This window comes from Gobius niger, assembly GCF_951799975.1.
Source record: "Gobius niger genome assembly, chromosome: 18".
Lineage (NCBI taxonomy): Eukaryota > Metazoa > Chordata > Actinopteri > Gobiiformes > Gobiidae > Gobius > Gobius niger.
In genome coordinates, this window is record NC_136869.1 from 29,339,492 (window position 1) to 29,366,930 (window position 27,439).

The 27,439-nt window shown below is 43.8% G+C and overlaps 1 protein-coding gene across 1 annotated transcript; it reads left to right on the top strand.

Annotated features, from left to right (window-relative positions):
- Positions 1-390: 390 nt before the first annotated feature.
- Positions 391-26,936, top strand: abcd3a (ATP-binding cassette, sub-family D (ALD), member 3a). Its single transcript, XM_079575933.1, has 23 exons — positions 391-574; positions 1,097-1,130; positions 3,751-3,849; positions 4,379-4,467; positions 5,507-5,576; positions 5,703-5,800; positions 6,355-6,478; positions 6,578-6,634; positions 9,771-9,913; positions 14,623-14,692; positions 14,767-14,836; positions 17,673-17,770; positions 20,504-20,595; positions 21,024-21,112; positions 21,385-21,454; positions 22,274-22,337; positions 23,477-23,554; positions 23,641-23,706; positions 23,786-23,875; positions 24,169-24,288; positions 25,094-25,198; positions 25,268-25,324; positions 26,668-26,936. Exons 1-23 carry the CDS (start codon positions 465-467, stop codon positions 26,743-26,745), a joined length of 1,971 nt encoding a protein of 656 aa, XP_079432059.1. The 5' UTR covers positions 391-464; the 3' UTR covers positions 26,746-26,936.
- The last annotated feature ends 503 nt before the right edge of the window (positions 26,937-27,439 follow it).

Below are 27,439 nucleotides of genomic sequence, written 5' to 3' on the forward strand. Positions count from 1 at the left end.
AATAGTAAATAGTGGTATCTTATATCCAATGACAACCAAGGACTTTGTGGGGACAAATAGTATAAACAGTAAATAATAACATAATACAATATAATATAAAGTAAACAGACAAAAAATGTATCACCATTTCTCCAGTCTATGTTATCTATGTTATCTGATAGAGAGGGGGCGTGTGCCTGCCCCTTCTCTCCTCATTCATGGCGGCACCCACTCCTAGATCTATACAAAATCCCTGCCTCCTGAGCAGACCATTCTAGCACGAACCTTTGGACAACCACAACATGGCCGCCATTTCAATGGATTATTATGGCAACATCCTATCTAGAGTTATTTCTATGTTGTGCTCCTTCTTAAAGCTGTGGTCCAATCCGCGGCGGGCAGAGCGTAAACGCGGAAGTGGAGTCTCCTTCTGCCTCTGAACGCTCACCGCTAACTCTCACCGGTGGGTCGTTCGTGTCAGGAATATGGCGGCCATCAGTAAATATTTGACTGTCAAAAACTCTTCCATAGGAGCTGGAGTATTGTTGCTTTTATACTTGGTCAAACAGAGACGACGGGCGAGCCGACGGCACAGGTACAGGAACACATGAGCGCCCATTGGCCTGCGCTGCACTGATTGACACGAGTTGGATGCAGGTGCCCAAACAATGATATCATGTTTACAATTGCGTCTTTTCTTTGCACATTTCCATCCATCTGAGCCTCATGTGTAGCCTTCTTTTGATAAATACAGCGTTAGAACACCAGTAGGTCTTCGTTGTAGCTCAATTATTCACCTCAGAGTTACTGAGTTGTCGCGTTACGGCATACATTGTGCTTTCGAACTTTCAATTATTAGCTTATTTCGACCCCTCGTCTAAATGGTTCGGTCATTGAAAAGCTATAACAGAAGCGAATTGTAGCCTGTTTGCTTGAGACGGAGAGGCCATCTAAAACCGAGTCAAACTTTATCCATGCCTTGTCTGATGTAGTAGTGGTAGTACCCATGCAGTACTGTAAGTATGAGCAGCAGTGCTCAGACTGTAGTCGTTATTTCAGAGTTCAGAGTTCAAACTATAGCTGTCTATGACTTATTGTCTTGTGTTTTGTTTCTTAGACAGGGATCCACAGAGCTCCTCCAGACCACAGAGGTAAGTGCTTGCTCTGAAACATGTGCCTGAGGGAGCTGACCTTTCACCTGACACCTGTCTCAGTCTGTGCATTACCTGTTGCAGTCACATGTTCATATCATTAGGTGTGTTTAAGATGAGCGAGGCGGGCCCTGCAGGTGAGCGGTGCATGCCTGTCAGAGTCGTGTCCAAGATGCCACCGCCTCGCTCTAACGCCATACGTGTTCAGTGTTCTCGTGAGTGCGAGGCGGCTGCAGCGGCGCCACCAGGCGGGACAAGTTGCTTTTCACTGCCTGGGCATGAAAGGGATGATTGGAAGTGACGTGCCCTGACAGCAGACTGACAGACGATTGGGTCTGAGTTGGGTTTTGATCAGACACGCGTCGCCCTGGCGGTCTTTTCTCATCTAACTCTACTTGGATCTGCAGAAACGCTTCAAATTTGGCAGAAAATCCAGAGGATGTTGTTTATATACATTTGAAATAAGTCATAGGAGGAGATTCCATGATAATTCTTTCTGTGGAAGTGTTGATATTTTGTAGTTGTAGATCTGTAGCTCATCTCCGCAGTGTCACTGTGATCTAGATCCTTCAGTTAAGTGCTAAGTGAATTTAGCGAACAAAAAGGAGCGGAGAGAAGAACGATCTTATGATGTTTGCTCCTTAGTAAAGAGTTAAATCTTACTTTGTGTCCAGCAAATCCTTTTTGTCCCTCTCTACTGGGTACTTTTGGACTGTACATGTACATTTAGTGGTGCGCGAGGATAGCAGCCAGCGGGCTGACATTGCTGCAATACCACCACCTTGTGACTAGGTGCAAATTCAGAAGCGCCACTTCAATGTGAAAACCAATGGGACACATGTCAAAAACAACTTTAAAGCCTGACTTTAAAGAAATAAGACGTTAATGTGATAACTGTGGGGTGGGTACAGTTTATTAAACTTCGTGGGTTTTTGTTGTATGGATTTGCCGCAAAACAGTTTTTTTAAATTGCCATATCTTTAGCTGTACAAAACTGTATGGGGGCATCTCAGTCTGTTCATTTTTTTAATGGATTTTTCCTATTTCTCTTCCTCAGAATGGTAACAGGAATGAGGTAGCCTGGCCTTCTGTAAACTCCGGTCAATTATCATGTACATGTACGTCTGGGTCTGTTGAATTCAATCCTACCATTCAGCGAGCGGGGGAGGCGGGTGTTGTAGGTGACGTGACGTCAAGCATTTGCGCCGCAATTGGTTGTAGTTTGGCAATGGCGGCGGACACGAAAGTAATGGAAGCTCTTTATTCCGTTCTGGCTCGGCTCCAAATATCGAGAAATTTAAAATGAAGCCTTTGAATGTGCAAGGAATGGCCCCAAGAGTTAGGCTAGAGTTAGGCTAGAGTTAGGCTAGAGTTAGGCTAGAGTTAGGCTAGAGTTAGGCTAGAGTTAGGCCAGAGTTAGGCCAGAGTTAGGCCAGAGTTAGGCCAGAGTTAGGCCAGAGTTAGGCCAGAGTTAGGCCAGAGTTAGGCCAGAGTTAGGCCAGAGTTAGGCCAGAGTTAGGCCAGAGTTAGGCCAGAGTTAGGCCAGAGTTAGGCTTCTTCTCCTACGAAGAACCACGCATGCACCAAGAAAGGCAGAAAGTTGTGGTCTTGTTGTAGTGCCGGTAGCTTTTCAGTGTTGTGTGTAAGTGTTAATAATACACCAGCCTGATGTGGTTTAGATGCACGGCTGAATGCTGGCTTTTCCTCCTCCCTCCGCGGCCGAGTCTGAAGGAGTCGCTAATCAGCACAACTAGGGCTGTGCAATGAGTCGAAATTCGATTACGATTTCGATTATTACACTAGACGATCACAAAAATAGCATAATCGAGAACAAACGACTATTAAGGATGCCCTCCCGCTCGTCCATCCAAAGCGCAAAATGTCCGCCCTGTGCGGTTTGTGTGACGCGTCTGATCAGCAGAAACACCAGCGCAGTGACAGAACTGTAAATAATATCGTACTAATATTTTTTATACCTAACTCTCGAGAAAACGCCACTGTTAAGAGCTCACCTTGTGCTGAAGGAGAACAGCTGTTTAGAAGCCTCGACATCCTTTGCTCAGGCCCTGGTTTTGTTTAGTAGAAAAGTCTAAAACTCTTCTTCAGGCTTTGGTTTGACATAAAAACATTAGCGCTGTGTGATGTCATCAGGCCACGCGGCTCTGATGGACAGATGTGAGGGGGGCAGGTGACCCCTGCTGGCCAGCAGGATTAGTTTAGAAACGTGAGCATATAAAAAAATAAAAATGCTTTTATTGTCCAAAGAAAATGTAGTCCATAGTTATTTTTTAAAATAATAATAAAAATGAATAAATAAAATAAATAATTTTTTTTTAAGGCAACAAATCGTTTGAATAATCGTGATTTCAATTATTACTAAAATAATCGTGATTATTATTTTTTCTATAATCGAGCAGCCCTAAGCACAACAACTAAAAAACAAATCAGATCCCTCCCACATCATTCTGATTATTTCTAATTTCTTTCTTTCTTACTGTGATAAACACTGCTGAATACTGGCCTGATGAAACATTTCCTTCACAGTCATGTGTTCACAGCGTCACGGGTGACTTTGGATCAGGATGCCCTTGTGTTTTAATATTGTGCTTTTAATTTACAGAAAGATGGGCGAAAGGACAAAGCTGCTGTGGACTGGGCGTTCTTCATGCGGATCTTACGGATACTGCGCGTCATGGTGCCGAGGGTCTTCTGTGTGGAGGTATATTCTGCGGGCTCTCAGTTTATGAAGTTTATGAGAATAATTCAAGTTCACATCATGGACAACACAGCAAAGAGCAACGCAAACACACACACACAGATACAATAATAGACCAATACAAATTTAAAAGCAGATAAAAAGATGTGGTTTATACAAACCAAATGTCTTTGTTCTGATTGACATTTCCAATCTGTCATGATTTTTTGAAGCGTATCAGTGTAGTGACAACTGACAAATAATGATCACAGCAGCCACAAAAGATGCACCAATCTAAGCACACCTGACTCTTTTCTTATGCTCTTTTTATGGTGCCATGGCCTATGTTACCCCCTGATAGTAAACATGAGCTAATCCTGTCCACTGCAGTGTCATCTGTCACCTCTGGCCCAGACTCCTGGTTCCAGAAGTCCACATGAGAGCCCACGTGACCTCCCCAATCGAGCCTTCAGAGAGCTGATAGCACCAAGGCCATCCTGATAGTAACTTTATGATGTGCAGCTCTGGTTAACTCTGCTGTGTCTCTCCACAGACTGGGTGCCTGCTCCTCATCGCTGCCATGTTGGTGACTCGCACCTACTGTGACGTGTGGATGATCCAGAACGGCACCATGATAGAAAGGTGACCCTGGGCACTAAAGGGAAAACCCCTGGGCTTTTGCCGTACTCCAACTGCCCCTCAGTTATTCATTAAAAAGTAGTTCTAGTAGTATTATTATTATTATTATTATCATTTATATCAGTGTCGTTTGATTTGACGTTTAAATATTCAAACTTGTGTCCAAATATTTCGACTTTCATGTATTTGATTTGAAAAAGAAAAAAAAACAAAGATTCAGTCTCTTTATTTGATAATAGTGGTAATTTTGTATCAGTTTCATTCAACTGTATTCAACTTAAACTAATCTGAAATAAGATTCCCCTGGAATAGCCCTCGAGTGTCTTTCCTCCGAGTTTGGAAACAACTAAAGATCATATGAGAGGATTTTTAGGGTCTGATACGATATGTAGGGGGTTGGCATGGTCCTTATATGACGATCAACCAACTGCTACTATCAGTTTGAAAATGATGGACCAAAGCTTAAGATGCCTCTTCTGAATGTAATTATTTGTTCCGATTTGATTAATGCCTCGATTAGACCAGCCACAGCATCCAGTGGATAAACAGGTTTCACTTAGTAGAGCGTTTATTCAGGATTCTCATTTAAGTTTGAGAATTTCCAGCAGGTCTTTTTGGAAGCTAAGTAGCCCCAGCAGTAGCATTGGTAAGGCAGTGTGTGCCATGACAGCGTACAACACTGTCTTCCTTTTACGTGACTCAGGTCTGTGAAAGCTTGTGCTTCGCGTTCCCTCTTTGACTTGTCGAGCTGGAGTGGCAACTTTTAGTCCACAGGGGCTTCAGCTGGGAACTGGTTTGCTCTGTTCAGTTCTGTCTGCCCCATCTTCACATTTATTAGGTTTCTACTTTCCAGCTCTAAATAAAAAATAATGGCAGCAATGCATTAGGGATCCCGTCAGATCTGAAAGCTAAGCCTGTTTGGTACTTGGATGGGAGACTGTTTGGAAACACCATTGAAGCCTGGGGTGAATGCAGTGTGTGAGTGGGTGGTGGACTGATATAAGCTGCATGTGGTGATCACCTTTGCTTTGTTTCACTCTAGTGCAATTATTGGCCGCTCCACGAAAGACTTCAAGACTTTTCTCTTCAGTTTTATCAAATTCATGCCAGTGGTAAGTTGAAGCTCTCACACTTAACATGTTTATGCTTGTTGGAAGATTATGCTGGTATTTCCTATTGGTTTGCTTACCCCATTGAAGTATTGATTGATTTATTTTCCCTGTGGTGTGTGTGTGCAGATAGCCTTAGTAAACAACTTCCTCAAGCTGGGCCTGAATGAGCTGAAGCTGCGATTTAGAGAGAGACTCAGCAAGCACCTGTATGACCAGTACCTGCAGTGAGTACCACACTTGCCTCCATCTACAGCTATGGGGACGAGGATCTGCTATAGCAGAAGCTCCCAGAACGGAAAACGTGACACAAACGTACATATTATCACAATATCCTAAGTCTTTCACCAGAGTATTGACCTTTTTATCTCACGGGAGGGTCCTCGGGCTAAAATGCAGTTGCAGAGAGAAGTAACACTTTTACTGCCATATTCTTTGCATATTGTGGTAACCCTGTGTGTACTTCCGGAGCTCTCAGATCAATCATTTGCATATAGAAAGTAGGTGAGGGTGCACAAAAGAAGCCTGGTATGATCCAAAATGATCCATCAGAAAAAGTTTTCTAAGGACATTGGTCTTCAGCAGGCATATGTTTTGGTAATGGCACTTGTCCAAGTACCTCAAAATGCTTGGATGTCAAGCCCTGCAGTTACACTCATGTAATCTATGGAGTACTTATACACTGCTTTTACCTTTTTATATTGTTAATCCAAATAAGTGCCAGTGATAAAGAACCAAATCCTTTTTCTGACCATTACTTGTTTCTTTCCCTGGGCCCCAGAGGGTACACCTATTACAAAATGGGAAACCTGGACACCCGGATCGCCAACGTAGACCAGCTGCTCACACAGGACGTGGAGAAGTTCTGCAACAGTGTGGTAGACCTCTACTCCAACCTCAGCAAGGTGACTCCGCCTGTATACTGAGAAGCACAGTTTCGCTGGACCTCTTCTCCAAAGTGCAGCATTTATTGAATAATAATTACCTTTTGCGTTATTTTGCAGCCGCTGCTGGATATTGGTCTTTACATTTTCAAACTCACAAGTGCCATTGGAGCCCAAGTAAGTGTCCACCTGTGCATAGTGTCCTTGTACCTATGTGTTCTTCGTTTTTCATGTTCTGTGATTTCAGTCTGCAAGGTCTGCAGATTGAAATCAGCCCAGCCCTAGAATCTGGCATATTTACATTTGCTTTAGAGGGAGTTTAAAAATGCTCCAGCAATGTCCTAATTTGTAGAATGAGCTCAGACCTGTTCACCACAGTTGCCTCTAAAATCCTGCACTGTCACTCAAAAAGGTATTGATTCGTGTCTGAAGTAGCCTGGCCTCAGCCTTCCGTGAACTAATTTCCCTACATGTACATCTGGGTCTGATCTCAGTGGCCGCGTTACATCGGTTGAATTTCAACCTACCATTCAGCGAGCGAGGGAGACGGGTGTTGGAGTGACGTCAACCATTTGTGCTGCATTTGCTGGTTGTAGTTTTGGTAATGGCGGCAGATGCGAAAGTAATAGAAGCTCTTCAATCCGTCCTGGCTCAGCTCCCAAATATCCAGAAATTAAAATTTAAGCCTTGGAATGCGCAAGGAATGCCCCCAAGAGTTATGATAGCTGCTTCACTCACTTGACCAGGCTGAGTCCGTAGTGCCGTCATGCACGAGCTTAATATAGAAACTGCAGTTGCACATAAGACCTAAGGGGGCAGTAGTGAGTATAAAATGACCAACTTGCATCTAAGTCCCTTTTAATGTTCAGTAACAGTGGGTTGAAAAAGTATCCCCCTTTTAACTTTCCAACATTTTGCCATGCTATGGACCACAAACATCAATATATTTAGTCTAAATTTTTCGTAAAAGACACACGCTAAGTGACACACAATCGTGAAGAGAAATGAAATTTATATATGATTTAGATTTTTTTGGGGGGGATTTTTATAAAAAATGGATAAGTGTGATGTGCATAAGTACCGGCTCCCCTTTCCTTTTATTGCAACCAATTGCCTTCAGAAGTTGGACTATTGACTAATAGTCATACACTGCGCAAATCTGGCGTTTGTGCGGCTAGAACAGGGGTCGGCAACCTTTAACACCGAAAGAGCCATTTGATCCGGTTTCCACGGAAAAGAAAACACTGGGAGCCGCAAATACTTTTTGACATCTAATGCTGGGTTTACACATAACGACGACAGGTCACGAATGCCACGAATCCACATTCGTGGCCGAGGATCACGAATGTGAGTGATTCGGGGTAGAGGTTTCACGCGCCGCCACGAACTGTTGCGACCTGTTACTGCGTGTTACGATTAATGGCACGAATTATTACGCACGGTCACGAATATGCGTCTCTCACTGCTGCGTGCGGTGGCGCGCTGCTGCGAGTTATTGGGAATTGTCGCGGGTTGGAGGCGGAGCAGAGACGTCTCGCTCCGCCGTGCGCCCCTGACTCGTTGGGCTCTTGCCAAATCGGGTTAAACAAAAAGCAAATAGACCAGCTCAGTGTCGGGCCTGTATGCTGAAGAATAGCAATAGTTTTTCAGTCTATGGGACAGTCACACCAGTTCAACCCCACTCCTGTCAACGTGTAACACGGGCAAACTCAGACTGAATCTATCAAGACAAACGCATCAACAAACGCACGGGCTTCATGTCAGATAAGTCCGTGCAACAGCCACACATTAAGGGCTATAGATACTTTTGCACACCCCACTTTTCAGTTTTTTTTTAATTCATAAATAAAGTTCAGCATCATGTATAAATTTCACTTCACAATTGTGTGTCAGTTAGTGTGCATCTTATACATATGCTTAAAATGTTATGTGAATGTAGAGTATGAGATTGTGGACCGTAGCGTGACAAAATGTCAAAGTTAAAGGGGTACAGACGGATACTTTTGCAACCCACTGTATATGCAATGTTTTGACTTATTTCTCTTAAACAGTTTGTCATTACACCCAGATGTTTCGAAGACTCCATCTGATTGTTGTATCAGTGACCACAGGACAGACATGGTTTAATTTAAAGGAATAGGCCACCGTTTTTACATACTAAGATATGTTCTTACCTCACTTTAGTCGAGTTAATATATCCCCGTCTGGTCTTTGTCCGCGCGCTCTGTCAGGCAAACGGAGCACATACGCAGCCTCTCCCACATGTCATATAGCTCCGAAAAAGCTCACGATAGAAGCTACCAAGCTCTTCCATGTGTTCCCTATTTAAATAAAGTTACGTGAAGTGTTTTCATGCGAAGTATATTTACACAGAAATGTAACATGTCGATTTTATAAGCAGATAAAAAGGGGTACTATATTGTGAGGCGTAATGATACGAGGAGCAAAACGTCCGCGCAGTAACTCCTAAAGGTTATTGACGGAAGTGAGCGGGGGAAGTCTTTAGGAGTTACTACGCGGACGCTGTGCTCCTCGTATCATTACGCCTCACAATATAGTCCCCCTTTTTATCTGCTTATAAAATCGACATGTTACATTTCTGTGTAAATATACTTCGCATGAAAACACTTCACGTAACTTTATTTAAATAGGGAACACGTGGAAGAGCTTGGTAGCTTCTATCGTGAGCTTTTTCGGAGCTATGTGACATGTGGGAGAGGCTGCGTATGTGCTCCGTTTGCCTGGCAGAGCGCACGGACAAAGACCAGACGGGGATATATTAACACGTCTAAAGTGAGGTAAGAACATATCTTAGTATGTTAAAACGGTGGCCTATTCCTTTAAGTAGGTGACTGTATGTACAGGCTGTGACAACATGCAAGTTTAGTCCTACACCTCTGGCAAAAATCGAGTACAAAAATGTTGAATCAAACCAGAGTCATTCATGCGCCTCAGCATCACACTACTGCAGAAGGGAACTCCCCTGTTGTGCATTCACTCAAGAAAAGTCCACATTTGCGTTGTTTCCCGGGTATGTCCAGAGAGGTGCGGTCCTTCGATTGTTCTGTCATATCCAAAACACAGCTGGCTTGGTGTGCTGCCGCGGTCCAGCCGCCACACCAAAACGATCCACCATTATAAACACATGCCTTATTCATGGATTCTACAAGCGACATGCTATTAACATGGAAACAGAGCGGCAAGTGAATAAATACAGTTAAGCTACACCTAGCTTATCTCGCTGCTTGTGTAGGCTGTTTTACTTTATGTAGAGAATATATATATGTGATACAGTTTTTGCCCTTTGGCTTAGGGCCCAGCGGTCATGATGGCCTACCTGCTGATCTCCGGTTATTTTCTGACCAGACTGAGGAGGCCCATGGGAAAGATGACGATGATAGAGCAGAAATATGAAGGAGAGTACCGCTACGTCAACTCCAGACTCATCACCAACAGGTAACTGCATTTCAACACACATTTTTCCCAGAGAGGAAAAATAAAAGCTTTGCCCTTGCAGTTGACTCTGCCTCACTTACATGGGCCTGTTCAGAAGGTGGGCCACAGGTGGGCCACAGGTGGGCCACAGGTGGGCCACAGGTGGGCCACAGGTGTGCCACAGGTGGGCCTGGCAAATTCTGCAGCGGAAATGGTTTTAACCTGCTGGAATAGCCAAGTGTTTGTATTTAGTTTATGAAATGCTGTGAAAATATAGCTGATCTTATACATATCTATCGATCTATCGATCGAAACTTTAAAACATTTTAGGGCATACCAAAAATAAAATGGCACATTCAATCAATCTACTAAACATCACATTTTAGCGGTGAACAGGAAATTTGCAGTTAAATAGTAAAAGTACAATAAGTAAAAGCAAAAATCTTAAGGGGCAGAAATCTTCACAGTCTTACTGTACAGTAACAGCAGTGGGGTTGAAGGCCTTGTGGTAGTGATCCTTCTTGCACTGAGGGTGTCTCAGTCTGCCACTGAAAGAGCTGCTCAGCTCCTCTACAGTGGGTGGGAGGTGTTGTCCCTCACCACCTCCAGAGTCCAGGAGCAGCCCAGGATGGAGCTGGCCGTCCTGACCAGCTTGTTAGGCCTGAGTGCCATCAGGGCTGGCGAAGGGCCTCTTGTAATCGTATACTCTCCCAAAGTGCGCGGAGCGCACATGAAATGAGCACGACAAATGATACAACCTGGCTAACACCAGGCTGCTGTGTGCGCTCGAATCATTTGGAACTGCACAGCAGCCTGGGGACCATGGCCCAAATTTTCGCATGGATTTGGGAACCAATCACAGAGCGAGGAGGGACCAAGACGATGACGCACAATTCTATATAAGGAAGCTTGTAGTTTATTTACGGATAAAAAAAAAAAAAAAAGTGTATTTATGGATCCAACATGACAGCAGCAGACGCGATGGTATTTTTCGATCAAGCTTTAGACCTTGTTCTAAATAGTTTAGCTCAAAAGTTTACAGCGGGTACGTCATACGTCATCTCATACGATGATACGATTGGCTGTGGCCTCGTGCAGACGCATGATAGACATTTTTTTTTCGTGTCGCCCAATAAACGACTATGGACGATCGTAAACCACACCTCTCCTACGAGAAAATGAATTGGTGTCCCCAGACTAAATATCACTTGTGATTTTAGTCTGGCGTTAGCCAGGCTAGTGCACATACATGTATAATGCAGATTTTGGCCCAAAATTCAAACCCGATCCAATGAAGTTTGTTGTAGAAGCATAAAAATCGGTACAGACGTGCATCATGACAATTTGTCCAAAAAATATTATTACGGCAACGCCGTCGGCCATATTGGATGTCAGCCATTTTGGATGACAGCCCGCAAAGCGGGAATATGCCTCTATTTTTCACTTCGTACAAAATCGATCTCCTCCTAGAGCGTTTATCGGAACAAGCTAGTTTTGGGTGGAAAATGATCTTGAGAAGTAGAACTTTAAAAGTTATCCAAATTACTTTTCGAAGTTTTACGTTTTTTATGCGGCGAAGCCGCAAACTGGACGAAGTATTTTGCTATTTTTTGCAAACAATAAATGGCTCCCATTCGCACATATGAAGCCCGATATTGATAATTTTTTTTATCAGTTGTTAAAGTCACAGTCCTAAACACTCTCATTAGGCAAAATTCAAATTTGGCGCGATAGCGCCCCCTATAGGAATTATATGGTGAGTACAAATTTTAGTTTTACGAAAATTAAAATAATATGGCACAAAATTATATTTGGTCGCTCCGATCAGAAAAGTCAATCACACCTATGCCATATTTTTCACGGCGTTGGCTCAGCCATGTGTTAAACTCCATAATTCAGCAACATGTGCTTTTTCTATCTCCTCCGAGGAAGACCTGGTGAAGAAGTTCTAGAGAAGTTAGGAACCAAAGGTTATCCAATCCATCCTATAGTGTGATACAAATTCATACACCACCTTCTAAATTATTATGCAAATTGTATTTCAGTGTCCAAAAAGGTAAAAAAAAAACTTTAATGGATTTAAGAATCTTGAAGCTGCTCAAAGAAGGTCTCCTATGTCAAAATATAACTTGACCTATTGAGATGTTTTTGATTGAAATAGGATTTGATTTCAGTAAATATGACCTCCTAATGCTGCAAATTCAACAAATAACCATCTTCAGCTAATTACAAGGTTTAAAATATATTGAAACGATGAGTTGCATAATAATTTGGAACTGTAGATTTTGAGTTTTTTATCACTGGGAGATTTTTTCAACCGCATTTAAATGATCCTCTACCAGTTAAAGACTTGAAAATTGACTCTGTGCATTAAGCTAGCGGTTAAGTCGCCGCCCAAAAAAACGACTGCCGGTTTCAAAATAAAAGCACCGGCTCATTCATTAGTTCAGCAGGTACTTGCTACTGTAACGCAATCGAGACACATGTCCGCTCTGACTTTATCCAGTGACAATAATAAAAAAAGGTGAAGCTCAGCAGCATGTTTACGATAAGGACCAGTCTTTTCAGAGCCAGGTTTACATTTGTTGCAGCGTGAGCAGATAAACAGTGGATTTTAAAGGATAACTTGCCTGATAAGCACTTTTATAATTAGAAAGATACACAAATAAACCAGCAGCAACAGCTTAAAGTTTAGACATAGCTAGCAGCAGAGCTAGCGTTAGCATTTGACCTGTTGTACAAAATTTACCTTAGAAAAGTTCCATGCTAGAAGAGTAAGGGGAGAGATGGTACAGGCTGCAGAGCGAGGACGAGCCAAATCATCCAAAAATAACTTTCTTTCAGTTGAGATATTCATTGTGTTTTGTCTGTTAATAGTCAGACATAAAAAAAAGTTGAACTAACGAACTGCTGAACAAACTAATGAATGAGGCGGTGCTTTTATTTTGACGTGCTAGCAAAACCGAATGTTGTTTTTTGGGTGGCGAGGAATGCACAGAGTCAATTATGCTGACTCTCATTTAAGTTGACAAAAAATGTCATTTGCATAATTAAAAATAAAACGCGGTGTACACATTTTTCTCTGTATAATGTATAAATGAATAGCAGAGTTCTCAGCATTGTCAAAAAACTCTTCTTTTTTTTTCTGAAAAAAACTTTGTTTTTTAAATTTTTTCCATAATGTGTCCTCTCGGTATCTGACAAACATAAAGGCAGTAGCAATACCGTAAATTTAGATTGAGGGAGACAAAATGGCGCGAAGCGCCCCCTTGCTTTGGGCAGGGCGGTCGGCGAAGGCCAATAATCGCCACTTGCGGCTATATTTCAGTCTGTTCTTGTGCCGCTCTGTGCGGCCGGGGCCCAGCACACGGCAGCGTAGTGGAGAGCAGAGGCCACCACAGAGTCATCAAAAGTCCTGAGCAGAGGCCTGCTCACTCCGAACGACCTCAGTCTCCTCAGAAGGTGGAGGCCACTTTAGCCCTTCTTGTACAGGGAGTTGGTGTTGTGGGACCAGTCCAGTTTATTGTTGAGGTGAACACCCAGGTACTTGAAGCTGTCCACCTCCTCAATGTCCTCCCCCTGGATGTTCAGTTGTGTGTGCGGTAGTGTCTTCCTCCTGAAGTCTATCGCCATCTCCTTCGTATTACTGGTGTTTATTATTTATAGAGTTAATTGGAAATATGCAACATCTTGTTTGCATAGGACACTTTTTCACTCACAGCAGCCACTTTAAGTATCAAATGTTGGTGTTTACTCAAACCCCCAGTATCGGTGCATCTCCAAATCGGGCGTTCTGCTTTCCCAAAATTTCATCCACAGAGCGGCACTGTGATAAAAAATGACACCGTTTGTTGTTTAGCGCACTTCCTGTTGCTGTTATTCTGCATTCAGACTGAACGCGATGGAGACTTTTCTGTTCTGTTTTATTGCCTTAATGGTTTGTGCAACCCTGTGAGGCGACTCCTGTTGTGATATTGGGCTTTACAAAACCACTGATTGATTTAGACGTCAGGGGCGAGTGATTTTGAATGTGTTCTGAAGCAGGAAGGAGCTGCTGCTTTAGTTCTAACTAGTCCCTCTTTGTTACTGCCATGTCCTATGGATCTTCAACTATAGCTACATACGATCTACGCAAGGATCTCCCTAGTATTTAAGCTCATATCCAGCCCATACGTCAGAATAAAGGACTGTTATTTGTGTCAGTGGACAATGGTTATTTCAGGTTAGCCCCGTTAGCTTGTTACAATCGCCTAAAGCTCATTGTTGATGAAAAGTCCTCAATAAACCACAAATGCATCAAGCCCGGCTCAGTGTGTGATCATCTCAAAGGCAGCTTTATATAGTTACCGGCTGTATTGACGTTATTATTGCATAATACTTGTTTTCACCGGATCTATGCGCTGCTAAGGAGCTAGTTAGCTCCGGCCGAGCGGTTAGCAGCTCGGCTACAGACTTATTTTTTGACATGGCTGATGTTCTCACGTTGAAAACACAGACTCAATAAAGTTGTATTGGGCAGAGAGATAATCAGAGGCTGTCAGTGCTTATGAAATGGCTGCTTTTTTACTATAGTCTCCCAGGGACAGCTCAGACCCCAGGGGCAACGGTTAGCTATCCCGCCCAGCCTTCGAGGCTCAGTTGCTCCCCCGCCCATCGGATGAAATTTTGGGAGAGCAGAACGCCCTAATTGAAAGGATTGTAATAAACGATGCAGTATGTCTTGTGTGTAGTGAGGAGATAGCCTTCTACAATGGGAACCTGAGGGAGAAACTGACCATGCACAGCACCTTTAAGAAGCTGGTAGGTACTGGCTCTATATGTTTACCATGGTATTAAGTCGACTGTAACCCTCTGTCCTTCCTTCATGTGCTCAGGTGGACCACCTACACAGCTTCATCTTCTTCCGCTTCTCCATGGGCTTCGTGGACAGCATCATTGCTAAGTGTAGGTTGTTTACTCTACTGTAATACCTATTCCACATAAGTATTACATAAAAACCCCAAAGAAAACATAATTAATTATTGTAATAAATATTGTGAATTTATTTGTATTTTTCTAAACGGATCAATAAATTCAAACTGATCAAAAACAATTGATCAGTTTGATTGGTCATTTGAACGTTAAACCGTTGCGGCTCTTTGAGACTCTCAATTGGTTTGAAATCGTCCAAAATGGTTCGTTTGATGGTTGCAGACCCCTGGGCTATAGATAGATGGATGGATAGAAGGAGCAGGCATTTCAATACAAACTGTAGAATTTGCACATGCATATTATAAATTGGCATAGCGGCCCATTCATTCCTATAGGTAGCTTAGCATGAGTAGCTTCCATTATGCCGGCTAACGTAATGCTATGGAGAAATAAATTTGTGGTGGCTGCATCATAGACGCTGATATTTTCACTGTCCATGCACGATCTACTGCGCACCTTAACTAGACTGAGAAATAAACAAAAACATGCACGTCGCCGTCTCTCTCGCAGCTTCATTCACTCCTATGGGCCGCGGCCGTCATCTGTATGGGGCAAAATTGTGTGCCTCTACGATTTGGAAATTGCCTTGTGTAATATCGCGATAAAATTGCAAATGCAATTAATTGTTCAGTCCTAGTTAGCATAGGCTTTTAAGCGTTATTTTTCTCCAATAAATGATTGTGCATTCACATGCAAACATCTATTTTTTGTACAACCAGACCTAGTTTAAAATCAAATCAAGACTTGAAAGCGAGTCTAAAATGGACCATAAAGCGCCTAAACCAGTAAAACATTAATGCATTACTTTAATGCATATTCTTTGTTTTCTACATCATGGCCAGGGGACTACTGATGAGAATAACCCTCTGACTAATTCTGACTTAAAAAAAAAAAAAAAATCCATATGGAATGTTTTATTAAATTGCCATGTCCACTTTAAAATAAACAGATTTAGCTAATTTCTAAAGCAGTCAACCCTTGGAGCCATGACTCCGATTATAACAATGAATGGAGTTCATGACCCCCGCACGCTGCTGTAGGGTCACATTGTAGGAAGCGTACATTAGCCTATATAATTCTTAAACAAATGAAAAAATCCTCCTAATCAGCTCAACACAGAAAATACAATTTCTACAGTGAGTAATCAGAGAAGTGATTTGGATGAGAACTTAACGTATTTAACCTCTTACCACCTGCCAAAACCAAATGCATTCACTCCTCTTTGCCATTGTCGTCACTTTTTATTATTATTTATGTGTTTTTGTCACTTTTTTATGGCACTTTTGGTTTTTTTGGTACTTTTTGATGCATTTTTGTCACATTTTTGTTGGATTTTTGTCACTTTTTTGCTGGAATTCTGTCACATTTTTGTTGGATTTTTGTCACTTTTCTTGCTGGATTATTATTATTTTTTTGCTGGATTTTTGTCATTTTTGTCAATTTACATCCTCATTTTCTTCTCGTTTTTTGTCGCTATTTTGAAGAAGCTTTTAGATTTGGAGAATTTGGAGAACAGAAAACGTGTTCAGGTGGGAGTTAAGAAGTTAAATCTCAAATTCTCCAATTCACATCTCCATGGAGACGAGCAGGAGACGTACCTACTCCCGTTAAAGTTGCAGTCATGTCTAAGTGGAGCTGAGCCGCTCCTAGCAAAGGCACATGTTCATTTCTGATGTATTTTTCAATGATGAACATCTGTCATAAAATAAATGCTCGCATTTAAATTTTATTTATTGGGTAAAATTCTACGCAGTGTGGCTTTAAATCAAATTAAGAACAAATAATGACACTGTGAAAATGGCACACACATGCTACAATAAAATAATACAAATAAAAAGCATTTTATTTCATCTACATGATCTGGCAACCCCACCCACCTGAAATTTTGTCCCAACTCCCAGGTTGAGACCCACTTTTCTCAAGCATCAATGAAAATATCTCTGAAATGGATGCTTAAAATGCAGATGGCCCTAGGTACCACCTGAAGGAGCCACATTGTGAACTGAATACCTACTTGTGAGGTAGTTTAGCGGGATGTGGCCAAAAAGTGGCTTTCGAAGGAAACATCAGAAGAAAAAAAACATTTTCCTAAGTTGGGAATTTATTCACAGTGTTGCCAGACTTTTACAGGTTTCACGTCACTTCATGGTTCCCTCACTGTCCTCCCCAAAAAGCAGCCCACACCTGCCTAAAACAATGGCCCATTCCACTTCATTGGAAGAATTACAATAACACACAACCATATCTTCTGGCTGCGATTCACACACAACTGCAATACAGTAATGAGTAACTTAACATTATTTGACAAATTTAATGCAATAACCAGATAATTCTCCTACGATAATAAATGGAGGAAATGTTTGTGTGACCCCTCCCCAAGCACCTCCCAGGTGGAAACCAAGGAAAAGGGTACTAACACACAACAACCTTAACCAAAACAATACACTTAAATTAGATCAACCTTTGTTATTGACTGTACAGGAGATATTTATGTAGAATAAGAATTGAACTAATAAGACAAAGGCAAACAAAACCCGAGATATGCATGTGCAGCTTATTAGACTATTGCAGAAAACTAAGGGACAACTGCAGTGTAAATCGCACTTCGTCACACTTCCTTACTTCGTGTCTATTTAAATAATTGTTTCATTTCGTACTACAGTCATAATGTGCAAGGTTGGCGACGGCAAAGGCCTCCCCTGTGGTCAGTTAAAGGCAGGAGGAATGTTTGAGTTTTTTGTCCTACTTTACTACAGTCAGTCTTGCATTAACAGTCCTGCCTGTTTGTCCTGTGTGTTCCTGTGTGCAGACATAGCTACAGTAGTGGGATACCTCGTAGTGAGCCGCCCATTCCTCAACCTGTCTGACCCAAGATACCTGCACAGCACCCAATCTGAGCTGCTGGAGGTGAGTGAGTGCACGGTGTTCTGCCATGGGCCTCTTACCTGTGTGATGAGTGACTATGGGGCTTTTTTTGCCCCAAGCCGTTCCTTTTCCAACTGTGCTAAATTTTTATCTTAATCTTCTGATCAGGATGTTATGAAATCCGATCTGAGCTTCCACAGTGTACAAACTTGTCACTGGTTTTCACTGCAATGTAGTGATGGGTAGAATATACCTCAAAGGGAGTTACAGACTTTTACAAATTGTCACACTGTATCACGCAGTGTTGGCAGGCTTATAGGCGCCACCTGGTGGTGAAAAAGCATTGCACCAGTGAGCCTTAAAACAGAAAACTCAACACTGAAGGCCTGAGCTAATTGATGCTCGTGCAGCAATGTGAACCAAATCATCAGGACTGAGAGTAGAAACAAAAGAATGAGAATGAATGAAAAGTATCAGTGATAACAACCATCATATTTCTGCTGTTGGTGTCACTTCCCTTTCCCCTGGGTAGGATGGACGGATTAGGCAAAATAGCTCTGAAGCTGTAGTTCACTAACTGCACAGATCTAACAGTCGACCCCATGAAAGGTTAAGGATTAGTTGCTAGTGTTAGTGCTGAGAGGCTACAATTTGATGGTTTCGGACGCAGCCACTGACTGTCGGTCACGTGACCTTCCTTAAAATGGTACACTCGGTGAAACAGCTCGGCTGAGGCATTACTTTCTGTGCATGATACGTGTATCGCTGCCTCGGCTCGTTTAGCCCATCACTACAATGTCTCTCTGCTCCCATGAGGCCTAGGCAGCTTTGGGAGGGCTCATTTAACAGCTCAAACTAAGACCTTACAATGCGAAATTCAGGAAGTCTGTATCACATTTGATTCCTAAACTATCCCCTGTACACTCCTGTCCTAAAGCCAACATCCCCCTGTGCGCTCCTGTCCTAAAGCCAACATCCCCCTGTACGCTCCTGTCCTAAAGCCTATACCCCCTGTACGCTCCTGTCCTAAAGCATGCATCCCCCTGTACGCTCCTGTCCTAAAGCCTATACCCCTGTACGCTCCTGTCCTAAAGCCTATACCCCTGTACTCTCCTGTCCTAAAGCCTATACCCCCTGTACGCTCCTGTCCTAAAGCCTACATCCCCCTGTACGCTCCTGTCCTAAAGCCTACATCCCCCTGTACGCCCCTGTCCTAAAGCCTATACCCCCTGTACGCTCCTGTCCTAAAGCCTATACCCTCTGTACGCTCCTGTCCTAAAGCCTATACCCTCTGTACGCTCCTGTCCTAAAGCCTACATCCCCCTGTACGCCCCTGTCCTAAAGCCTATACCCTCTGTACGCTCCTGTCCTAAAGCCTATACCCTCTGTACGCTCCTGTCCTAAAGCCTATACCCCCTGTACGCTCCTGTCCTAAAGCCTATATCCCCCTGTACGCTCCTGTCCTAAAGCCTACATCCCCCTGTACGCCCCTGTCCTAAAGCCTATACCCTCTGTACGCTCCTGTCCTAAAGCCTATACCCCCTGTACGCTCCTGTCCTAAAGCCTATACCCCCTGTACGCTCCTGTCCTAAAGCCTTTACCCCCTGTACGCTCCTGTCCTAAAGCCTATATCCTTTGTACGCTCCTGTCCTAAAGCCTATACCCCCTGTACGCTCCTGTCCTAAAGCCTTTACCCCCTGTACGCTCCTGTCCTAAAGCCTACACCCCCTGTACTCTCCTGTCCTAAAGCCTATACCCCCTGTACGCCCCTGTCCTAAAGCCTATACCCCCTGTACGCCCCTCTCCTAAAGCCTATACCCCCTGTACGCTCCTGTCCTAAAGCCTATACCCCCTGTACGCCCCTGTCCTAAAGCCTATACCCCCTGTACGCCCCTCTCCTAAAGCCTATACCCCCTGTACGCTCCTGTCCTAAAGCCTACACCCCCTGTACGCTCCTGTCCTAAAGCCTACACCCCCTGTACGCTCCTGTCCTAAAGCCTACACCCCCTGTACGCTCCTGTCCTAAAGCCTATACCCCCTGTACGCCCCTGTACTAAAGCCTATACCCCCTGTACGCCCCTCTCCTAAAGCCTATACCCCCTGTACGCCCCTGTCCTAAAGCCTATACCCCCTGTACGCTCCTGTCCTAAAGCCTTTACCCCCTGTACGCTCCTGTCCTAAAGCCTACATCCCCCTGTACTCTCCTGTCCTAAAGCCTACATCCCCCTGTACTCTCCTGTCCTAAAGCCTATACCCCCTGTACTCTCCTGTCCTAAAGCCTATACCCCCTGTACGCTCCTGTCCTAAAGCCTATACCCCCTGTACGCTCCTGTCCTAAAGCCTACACCCCCTGTACGCTCCTGTCCTAAAGCCTACACCCCCTGTACGCTCCTGTCCTAAAGCCTATACCCCCTGTACGCTCCTGTCCTAAAGCCTACACCCCCTGTACGCTCCTGTCCTAAAGCCTATATCCCCTGTACGCTCCTGTCCTAAAGCCTATACCCCCTGTACGCTCCTGTCCTAAAGCCTACATCCCCCTGTACGCCCCTGTACTAAAGCCTATACCCCCTGTACGCCCCTGTACTAAAGCCTATACCCCCTGTACGCCCCTCTCCTAAAGCCTATACCCCCTGTACGCCCCTGTCCTAAAGCCTATACCCCCTGTACGCTCCTGTCCTAAAGCCTATACCCCCTGTACACCCCTGTCCCGAGGCTGCTGCAGGGTGAAAGTGGCCCTCGTGAGGCCTGGGAAGTAACTGCTGGTCTGTGCTGCAGGACTATTACCAGAGCGGGCGCATGCTGCTGAGGTTGTCCCAGGCCCTGGGCAGGATCGTCCTAGCAGGGAGGGAGATGACCCGCCTCTCTGGGTGAGTTGCAAATACTTTCTATGAGAAAACGGTGCCCTGTTCCTTTTGAGATATGTTCTTGCCTTAGACGAGTTGACGCATAACTGTCTATGTACAGTATATTACAAATACATAAATAAAGTCAGTCTGGCTTTATGCCAGACTAAAACTGGAGTGCACTGAGGCTTTTTCAAACCGTACAAGTCGAGAGCCCCCTCTCAAAAATCCCCCTCCCCCCCTCCCCCTATCGGGCTCGGTTTGGATTCGATCACTGCTGTCGGACAAAAAACGGCTCGTGTTTATTCAAAAAAAAGTTTCTTTGACGGGAGAATTATCCTCCAGACCAGAAGTTACTATCAACAAAGAAAAAATAGTCATTCGACAGACTAAAAAAAATGGATACGCCACTACTCAAAATGTACCTCCAAAACACACATGCCTGTGCCCAGGTTCACGGTGCGGATCACAGAGCTGATGAAGGTGCTGAAGGAGCTGAACTCAGGCAGATACCAGCGCACCATGGTCCAGCAGAACGAAGGTACTGTCACATTCAATATCTTCCTCTTCACACTCCATTTTGATCTTTTTCCTTTGAAACCAAACTGCAAATAATTTGACCTAAGCAATGAAACATGTGTCTTTACTGTCAATGCTTTATGGTGAGCTAAACGTATAGCCTGGAGTGTTCTGCAGTGTGCCTTTTATTATTGGGTACATGTTTTATATTAAATGATCTTAAATGTTATATCCATTCATTTGCTCACAATAAATGAAATATTGTTTATTTTTCTGCCATGCTGTGTGTTCTAGAGTCTGCCACTGAGAGGCTCCAGCTGACGCCAGGCAGCGGTCGAGTCATCAACCAGGACAACATCATCAAGTACGTTTGCTCTCTGGTTTCTGTGTGGGGAGGAAGAGGAGTAGATTGATAGGCTGAAGAGGGGGTTTGCACATAAAGCAACAAGAGTGAGAGACTGTCTTGGGAGGTGATTGGTTCAGAGGCAAAGATAGCAGGCTGTGATTGGCTGACAGTGACAGGTAGTTGACAGGAGGGAGGAACAAGCAGCAAATGCTGGATTCTTAGATTTCATGAAAAGGGAAGCAGAGTATGAGGGAGCGCAAAGTCCTAAGAAACCTAAGTAACCAAGTTACACAAAAGGCTTGTGTAGTCAGGCACAATTTAGGAAATTCCACTTTTTCATAGTTACTTTTTCATGCCCGTTTAGATGGAGAGATCACATTTGACAGGAACATGATTTTTTTTTCCTGTGAGAAAGTGATATCCAAAAAACTCTGCACTCTGGAGCTTGTATCGCTCTTCCTGACTCAGATTGCTTCGAAACACTGTCAGAGCCTCTTTCAGTAACATCTGCTCACGTGACCGTCTCAAACTGCTTCATTCTGCGAGTTGCGTATCGTGTCTCAAAGCGGGTCATCAGCCTTTAGCGGCGAGGCGCTAAACAGCGGATGTTTCCTCGTCCATATAATGATGTAAATCATTAGTGATAGATAAATATATGTGCTGTATTTCACCCATTTGGCGAAAGTGGCTGGCATGGCATCGCGATGGTGGCTCTCCATCGTGATGTTCTTCACTCATCACGATGGACGGAACAACCCTAATAGTGATCATGCACTCAGATGAAGTCTGAGTAAGACTATCTGAAAAACTAGTCAAATGTATCCTGTGTTTTTGCAGGTTTGAGCACACGCCATTGGCAACGCCCAATGGAGACGTCCTCATCAGAGACCTGTCCTTTGAGGTAAAGCAATACTGTAACGCTGTCGTGTTTCAGTGTTAAATATATCAATATTGCAGTGCTACAGTATGTCTTAGGATCGATTTGTACTCAAGTATGAACGGGAAAAGTAGACGTCCAAATGGACATTTAGTCTAGAGTCTAGCTGGTATCACTGCTTTGTGGTTCCCTCTGTCTGTTTGACGTGCACATTCTCACTCTGTTCCATCTGCCATCTACAGGAAGCACAAAATGGACTGGCACTTTAAAAAGTTCCTGTATTTCTGTTCGCAATTTCCCCTGGGTTTTTCCCCAATGCACTCCAAATGGGCACTTTATCCTCCACTTCAAGTCCCAGACTGAGCTGCTCACTCCAAACAACTACTTAAATATGTGATGCCTATACACATATTTATAATTGTCTGCGAAGAATAGAATGTGCAGAAATTATTCACGTATCCACAGAGCACAGCTGTGACTGTGTCCTAAAAACATAGTTTGTGTGAGATTAGGGGTTAGCGATAACCCTGTTTTTTTTTTTCCAATCCCTCAATGATCGCAAAAATATCGTCTGAATATCGATAAAGACATGTGTGCAATCTTGCAAAGGTCGTCCTGGCCTTTTGACTTGACGCGTCTGACCCATTATTGTATTGAGTTTGCTGTACATAAAGATATTAGTCATTACTGATGGAATACTTGAATACTTGAATAATTACTAATGGGGGCGACAGTGGCGCAGATGGTAGAGCGGGTCGTCTCATGATCGGAAGGTCGGGGGTTCGAATCCCACCTCCTGAAGGTGCACACTGTCGTTGTGTCCTTGGGCAAGACACTTCACCCACATTGCCCCCAGTGTCTGCATACATTGGTGTATGAATGCGAGAGTGAATGGGTGAGTGGATCCTTGCTGTAAAGCGCTTTGAGTGCCTAATGTAGGTGGAAAAACGCTATATAAGTTGAGACCATTTACCATTACCATCAGTACAGAAACACGTTTCAGACAGCTTTTGGGTCGTCAGAATTAAATATCAGACTCGCGATTGTGCCCATTTGTTCTGTGTCAAAATGTTGTTGCTGTTTTTGCTTAGCATATTTTATTTAGAATCTACTGGTCTAGTTGCACAGTGTATGTGTCAGGCTTAGCCCTGTGTTGCTAACAGGTGCAGTCTGGTACCAATGTGCTGGTGTGTGGACCCAATGGCTGTGGGAAGAGCTCCCTGTTCAGAGTCCTTGGAGAGGTCTGACATATCCACTACAACATGAATGTATATTCATAAAAGAATGTATTACTCCTTACAAACTGTTGCTTTTTTTGTTTTTTCAGCTGTGGCCTTTGTTTGGAGGGGAGCTGACCAAACCAGATCGAGGGAAGCTCTTCTATGTCCCACAGGTGACACAGCAGACTCCTGCTCAAGTCAGGAATCTCCTCTCCACACACTGAAAAAATGAAAGTCTGTTTTCTTCTGCAGAGGCCGTACATGACCCTGGGCTCTCTTCGGGACCAGGTGATTTACCCTGACACCCAGGAGGATCAGAGGAGGAAAGGCATCTCCGACCAGGTACAGCCCTCCCACAATCAAACAACAATCCTCTAACTTTCCTGCCCAGTAGTGACGCACAGGTCAGGTCAATGGCCCTTTCCCAACTCCGCACTTGTACCTCTCAACTGTGCGTTCCGATGGATGGGGACTACTGTGTAGAGTGGCCTATCACCCCGCCCTCTTTGCGCCCGTCATCCACACCTGCAGTTTGGGTCATATAGGTCACAAGAGTCGCTACAGGAAACAAAAGGACAAATGTGGAGGTTCAGGGCTGATATCGCAGCCTGTAAACGGAGTGTTTCTATATGCAGGTGCTGAACCAGTATCTGGACAACGTGCAGCTGGGACACATCCTGGACAGGGAGAGAAGCTGGGACTCTGTGCAGGACTGGATGGACGTGCTGAGCGGAGGAGAGAAGCAGAGGATGGCAGTGAGGACCACACTACACCAGGACATGCACACTGACATCTACTCAGGAGCCCCCCCTGGAGCCCGAACAGAGCCTCAACCTGGGCTTCAACATTTTGTATTTTTTCATAATTATCTGTAATAAATATAGAAGCTATAGGCTTAGTCTATTGGTCACACAATGTGATGATACTTATTAGAAATTAGAGGAGTCATTCTGTAGTTCAGCCATGTTTGGTGCTGCGCTTTGGGGGAGTGCGTATACCAAGGGTAGGAAGGTTTGCATTGGGGAGATGATTTTCATTGTCGCCAAAACACCAAGGACCTCACCATTGTAGTCCAAAGTAAAGAACCATTTTCTGCAAACGCCAGTGTTTTACATTATATATGACCAAATGGGATCTTCTGCCTGGAAATGAAGGTGGGAAATACTGTCAGTATTTTTTTTTGAGTACTTTAATAGGTATTCTATCTCTTATTGTCGTTATATTTCTTAAAATCATCCTCGGGGCCAGAGGTTCCCTTATTTGGCCCCCTGGGCCTGTCGTTGCCTACCCCGATGTATACAAACATGCCATGTTGGTCATGTTTCCCGAAACATGGAGAGGCCACTGGCCAGCGCTTTGACATTGGGACCATCGCTATAAGCTCTCTCTGTGGGCAGTGGAACTCAGTGGCTGAAGCCAGCAGTTTGGTTTCTGTTTGTGCGTAAGAAGTTTGGTAAATGTTGGGCTATGTTTATGAACGATGGAGAAGAGGGACTGTTAAGTGTAGCGACTTAAACTCCAATCGATAGAATATCTAACGTTACCTGTGTTCCTCTCCAGATGGCCCGCCTGTTCTACCACAAGCCTCAGTTTGCCATCCTGGACGAGTGCACCAGTGCTGTGAGCGTGGACGTGGAGGACTTCATCTACAGCCACTGCCGCACGGTACAGCAGGAGGAATCCATTTGCCGATAGAGAGAATAAAGAATAATGTGACCTCTTTCATGTGTGCAGGTTGGCATCACTCTGTTCACAGTGTCTCACCGACGGTCTCTTTGGAAGCACCATGAGGTAAGCTCTATATTCTGTTGTACAATATCCTTCTGAAAGCAAGATTCAAACTGAGGAACTTTACACCCAATGATGAAAATGCTTCACCCGGCCCACAAATGGCTACACATGCTAACTCATTCCCAATTCCCAGCAAAATTTAAGGGGAGAGGACAAATAAATGAATTTGGTCAGCGGTTACTGCGGTTACTGTTATTTAGCTCATGCAAATAAAGTGATTGGGTTCAGATGAAGTGTATTCATGAGATATTATTAAAAGTATTCTTTAGTCTTGGGTATAGGGCCATAGTGGTTGCAGATGGTGCTGCATTGACAAATCAATGCAGCTTTTATACAAGTAAGAACTAAGCCATGACCAGTAGGATGGTTACGAACCCAGTATCATATCGGCCACATAGGCTCCAGCCTTAACGGTCTTATCGAGGCTGACGAGTCGCGCTAGTCATGTGTGTTCAAATAGTCCCTTTAAGAAGACTCTCCTTACTTAGATGCACAGAGACGTGCAGAAGGCAAATTAGCACCAAGCTTTAAATGTCACTATTGCCCTGCCCACACAGTTACACTAGCCTGACTCAGGACGCAGTGTCTGGAACACTCCATAATACCATCGCTGACTCCACTGAGCTGTCTTCATTCTGTGGCCTGTTTGACTCTCCAGCGCTGTGTCAGATGAAGTCCTTCAGTTTCACAGCCACATATTCCAGAGCCCGAAGTGCGAGAGCCTCAGGTGATGCTCACTTCATGGGCTGAAAGTCTGGATAAGCCACAGTTTGCCGATACCTGACCTCGACTGAGACCAGGGCACTTTCAGCAATAGTAGATGATTTATGGTCCATGTCAGGGAATTGGTATGCAGTGAGTGATAACCGGATGTTCCTACACTAAATACAGGTCAATTTGAAAATGATCCTATTGGATAATTGAACTTAATAGCTTAACTTAAAAGCCAAAGCAAATGTCTGAATTTCAGTCAAATCCTTTTGAGTCCAGTCTAACCTTGCAGTGACCTAGGCCTCACAGTAAACCTGACTGCTGTGATCAGACACTCTCGGTACACGTCTGAAGCACTAGTCGTTAGTTAGGGGATATAGGATTGTTTTTGGTAAATGTATCGAACATGTTGTAGGATGGAAAAGTTGTTTGGATAATACTCAAAACTGTGAACAAACAGAAATGAGACCCGCACTTTGCTAGCTGCTATGACTACACCAATCAGCAATCAACATGAAGCGGGTCCAAGGACCTGCTCATCATGTGGTCCTTAGTGCTAGTGCAGCCTGCAGTAGTTAAAGCTCAGTGACTGAACTCTGTTGTGACTTAAGTCTTGTTTCCTGTGTGCGCAGTACTACCTCCACATGGACGGCAGAGGAAACTACCAGTTCAGGCCCATCACTGATGACACGGTGGAGTTCGGCTCCTAACACTATTTATTGACAGTGCTCGGTGCCCTGACCCAGCCAGGCCTCATTTGCACTCGACATGTGAGCAAATGAAGTCACTAAACATTTTTAATGCCTGCACCAGTTTCCACCTATTACCATTAGAGCTGTGGCCTTGTTTAATCACTTTTTATAATTATTTATGTCATTTATACGGTTAGCTGCTTTCTGGGGCTAGCTAGCCACTTGCTAGCCCCAGAAACTATTAACTATTAACACATTTGATGAGTATTAAAATTAAGTAAACAGTATTTTTACACTAAGTGCTTCTGTAAATGTAGGATTTACCAAACTGTAAATCCTGTATTTACTAGTTACCCTGGTAACACTTTAGAATAACTACACCTTTTTATTTAGCCTTAGTAAATGAATTAACACTTAATTCATCATGAACAGTTCATTAGTTAAGTGTCACTAACACTTAATAACCTACTACAGTTAATGCCTAACTCATAATGAATAGTTCTTCACATACTTCACTTATTCGTGGTTAAGTAGTTATTAAGTGTTAGTCTCACTTAACTAATGAATTGTTGATGATGAATTAAGGGTTGATTCATCATTTATTAAGGCTAAATAAGGTGTAGTTATTATAACGTGTTACTGTGCGCGCTTGTAACATTTGGCGACAAAAATGAGCAGTTTTCCTAATGCTCCTTAGCGCTGCGACCACAGA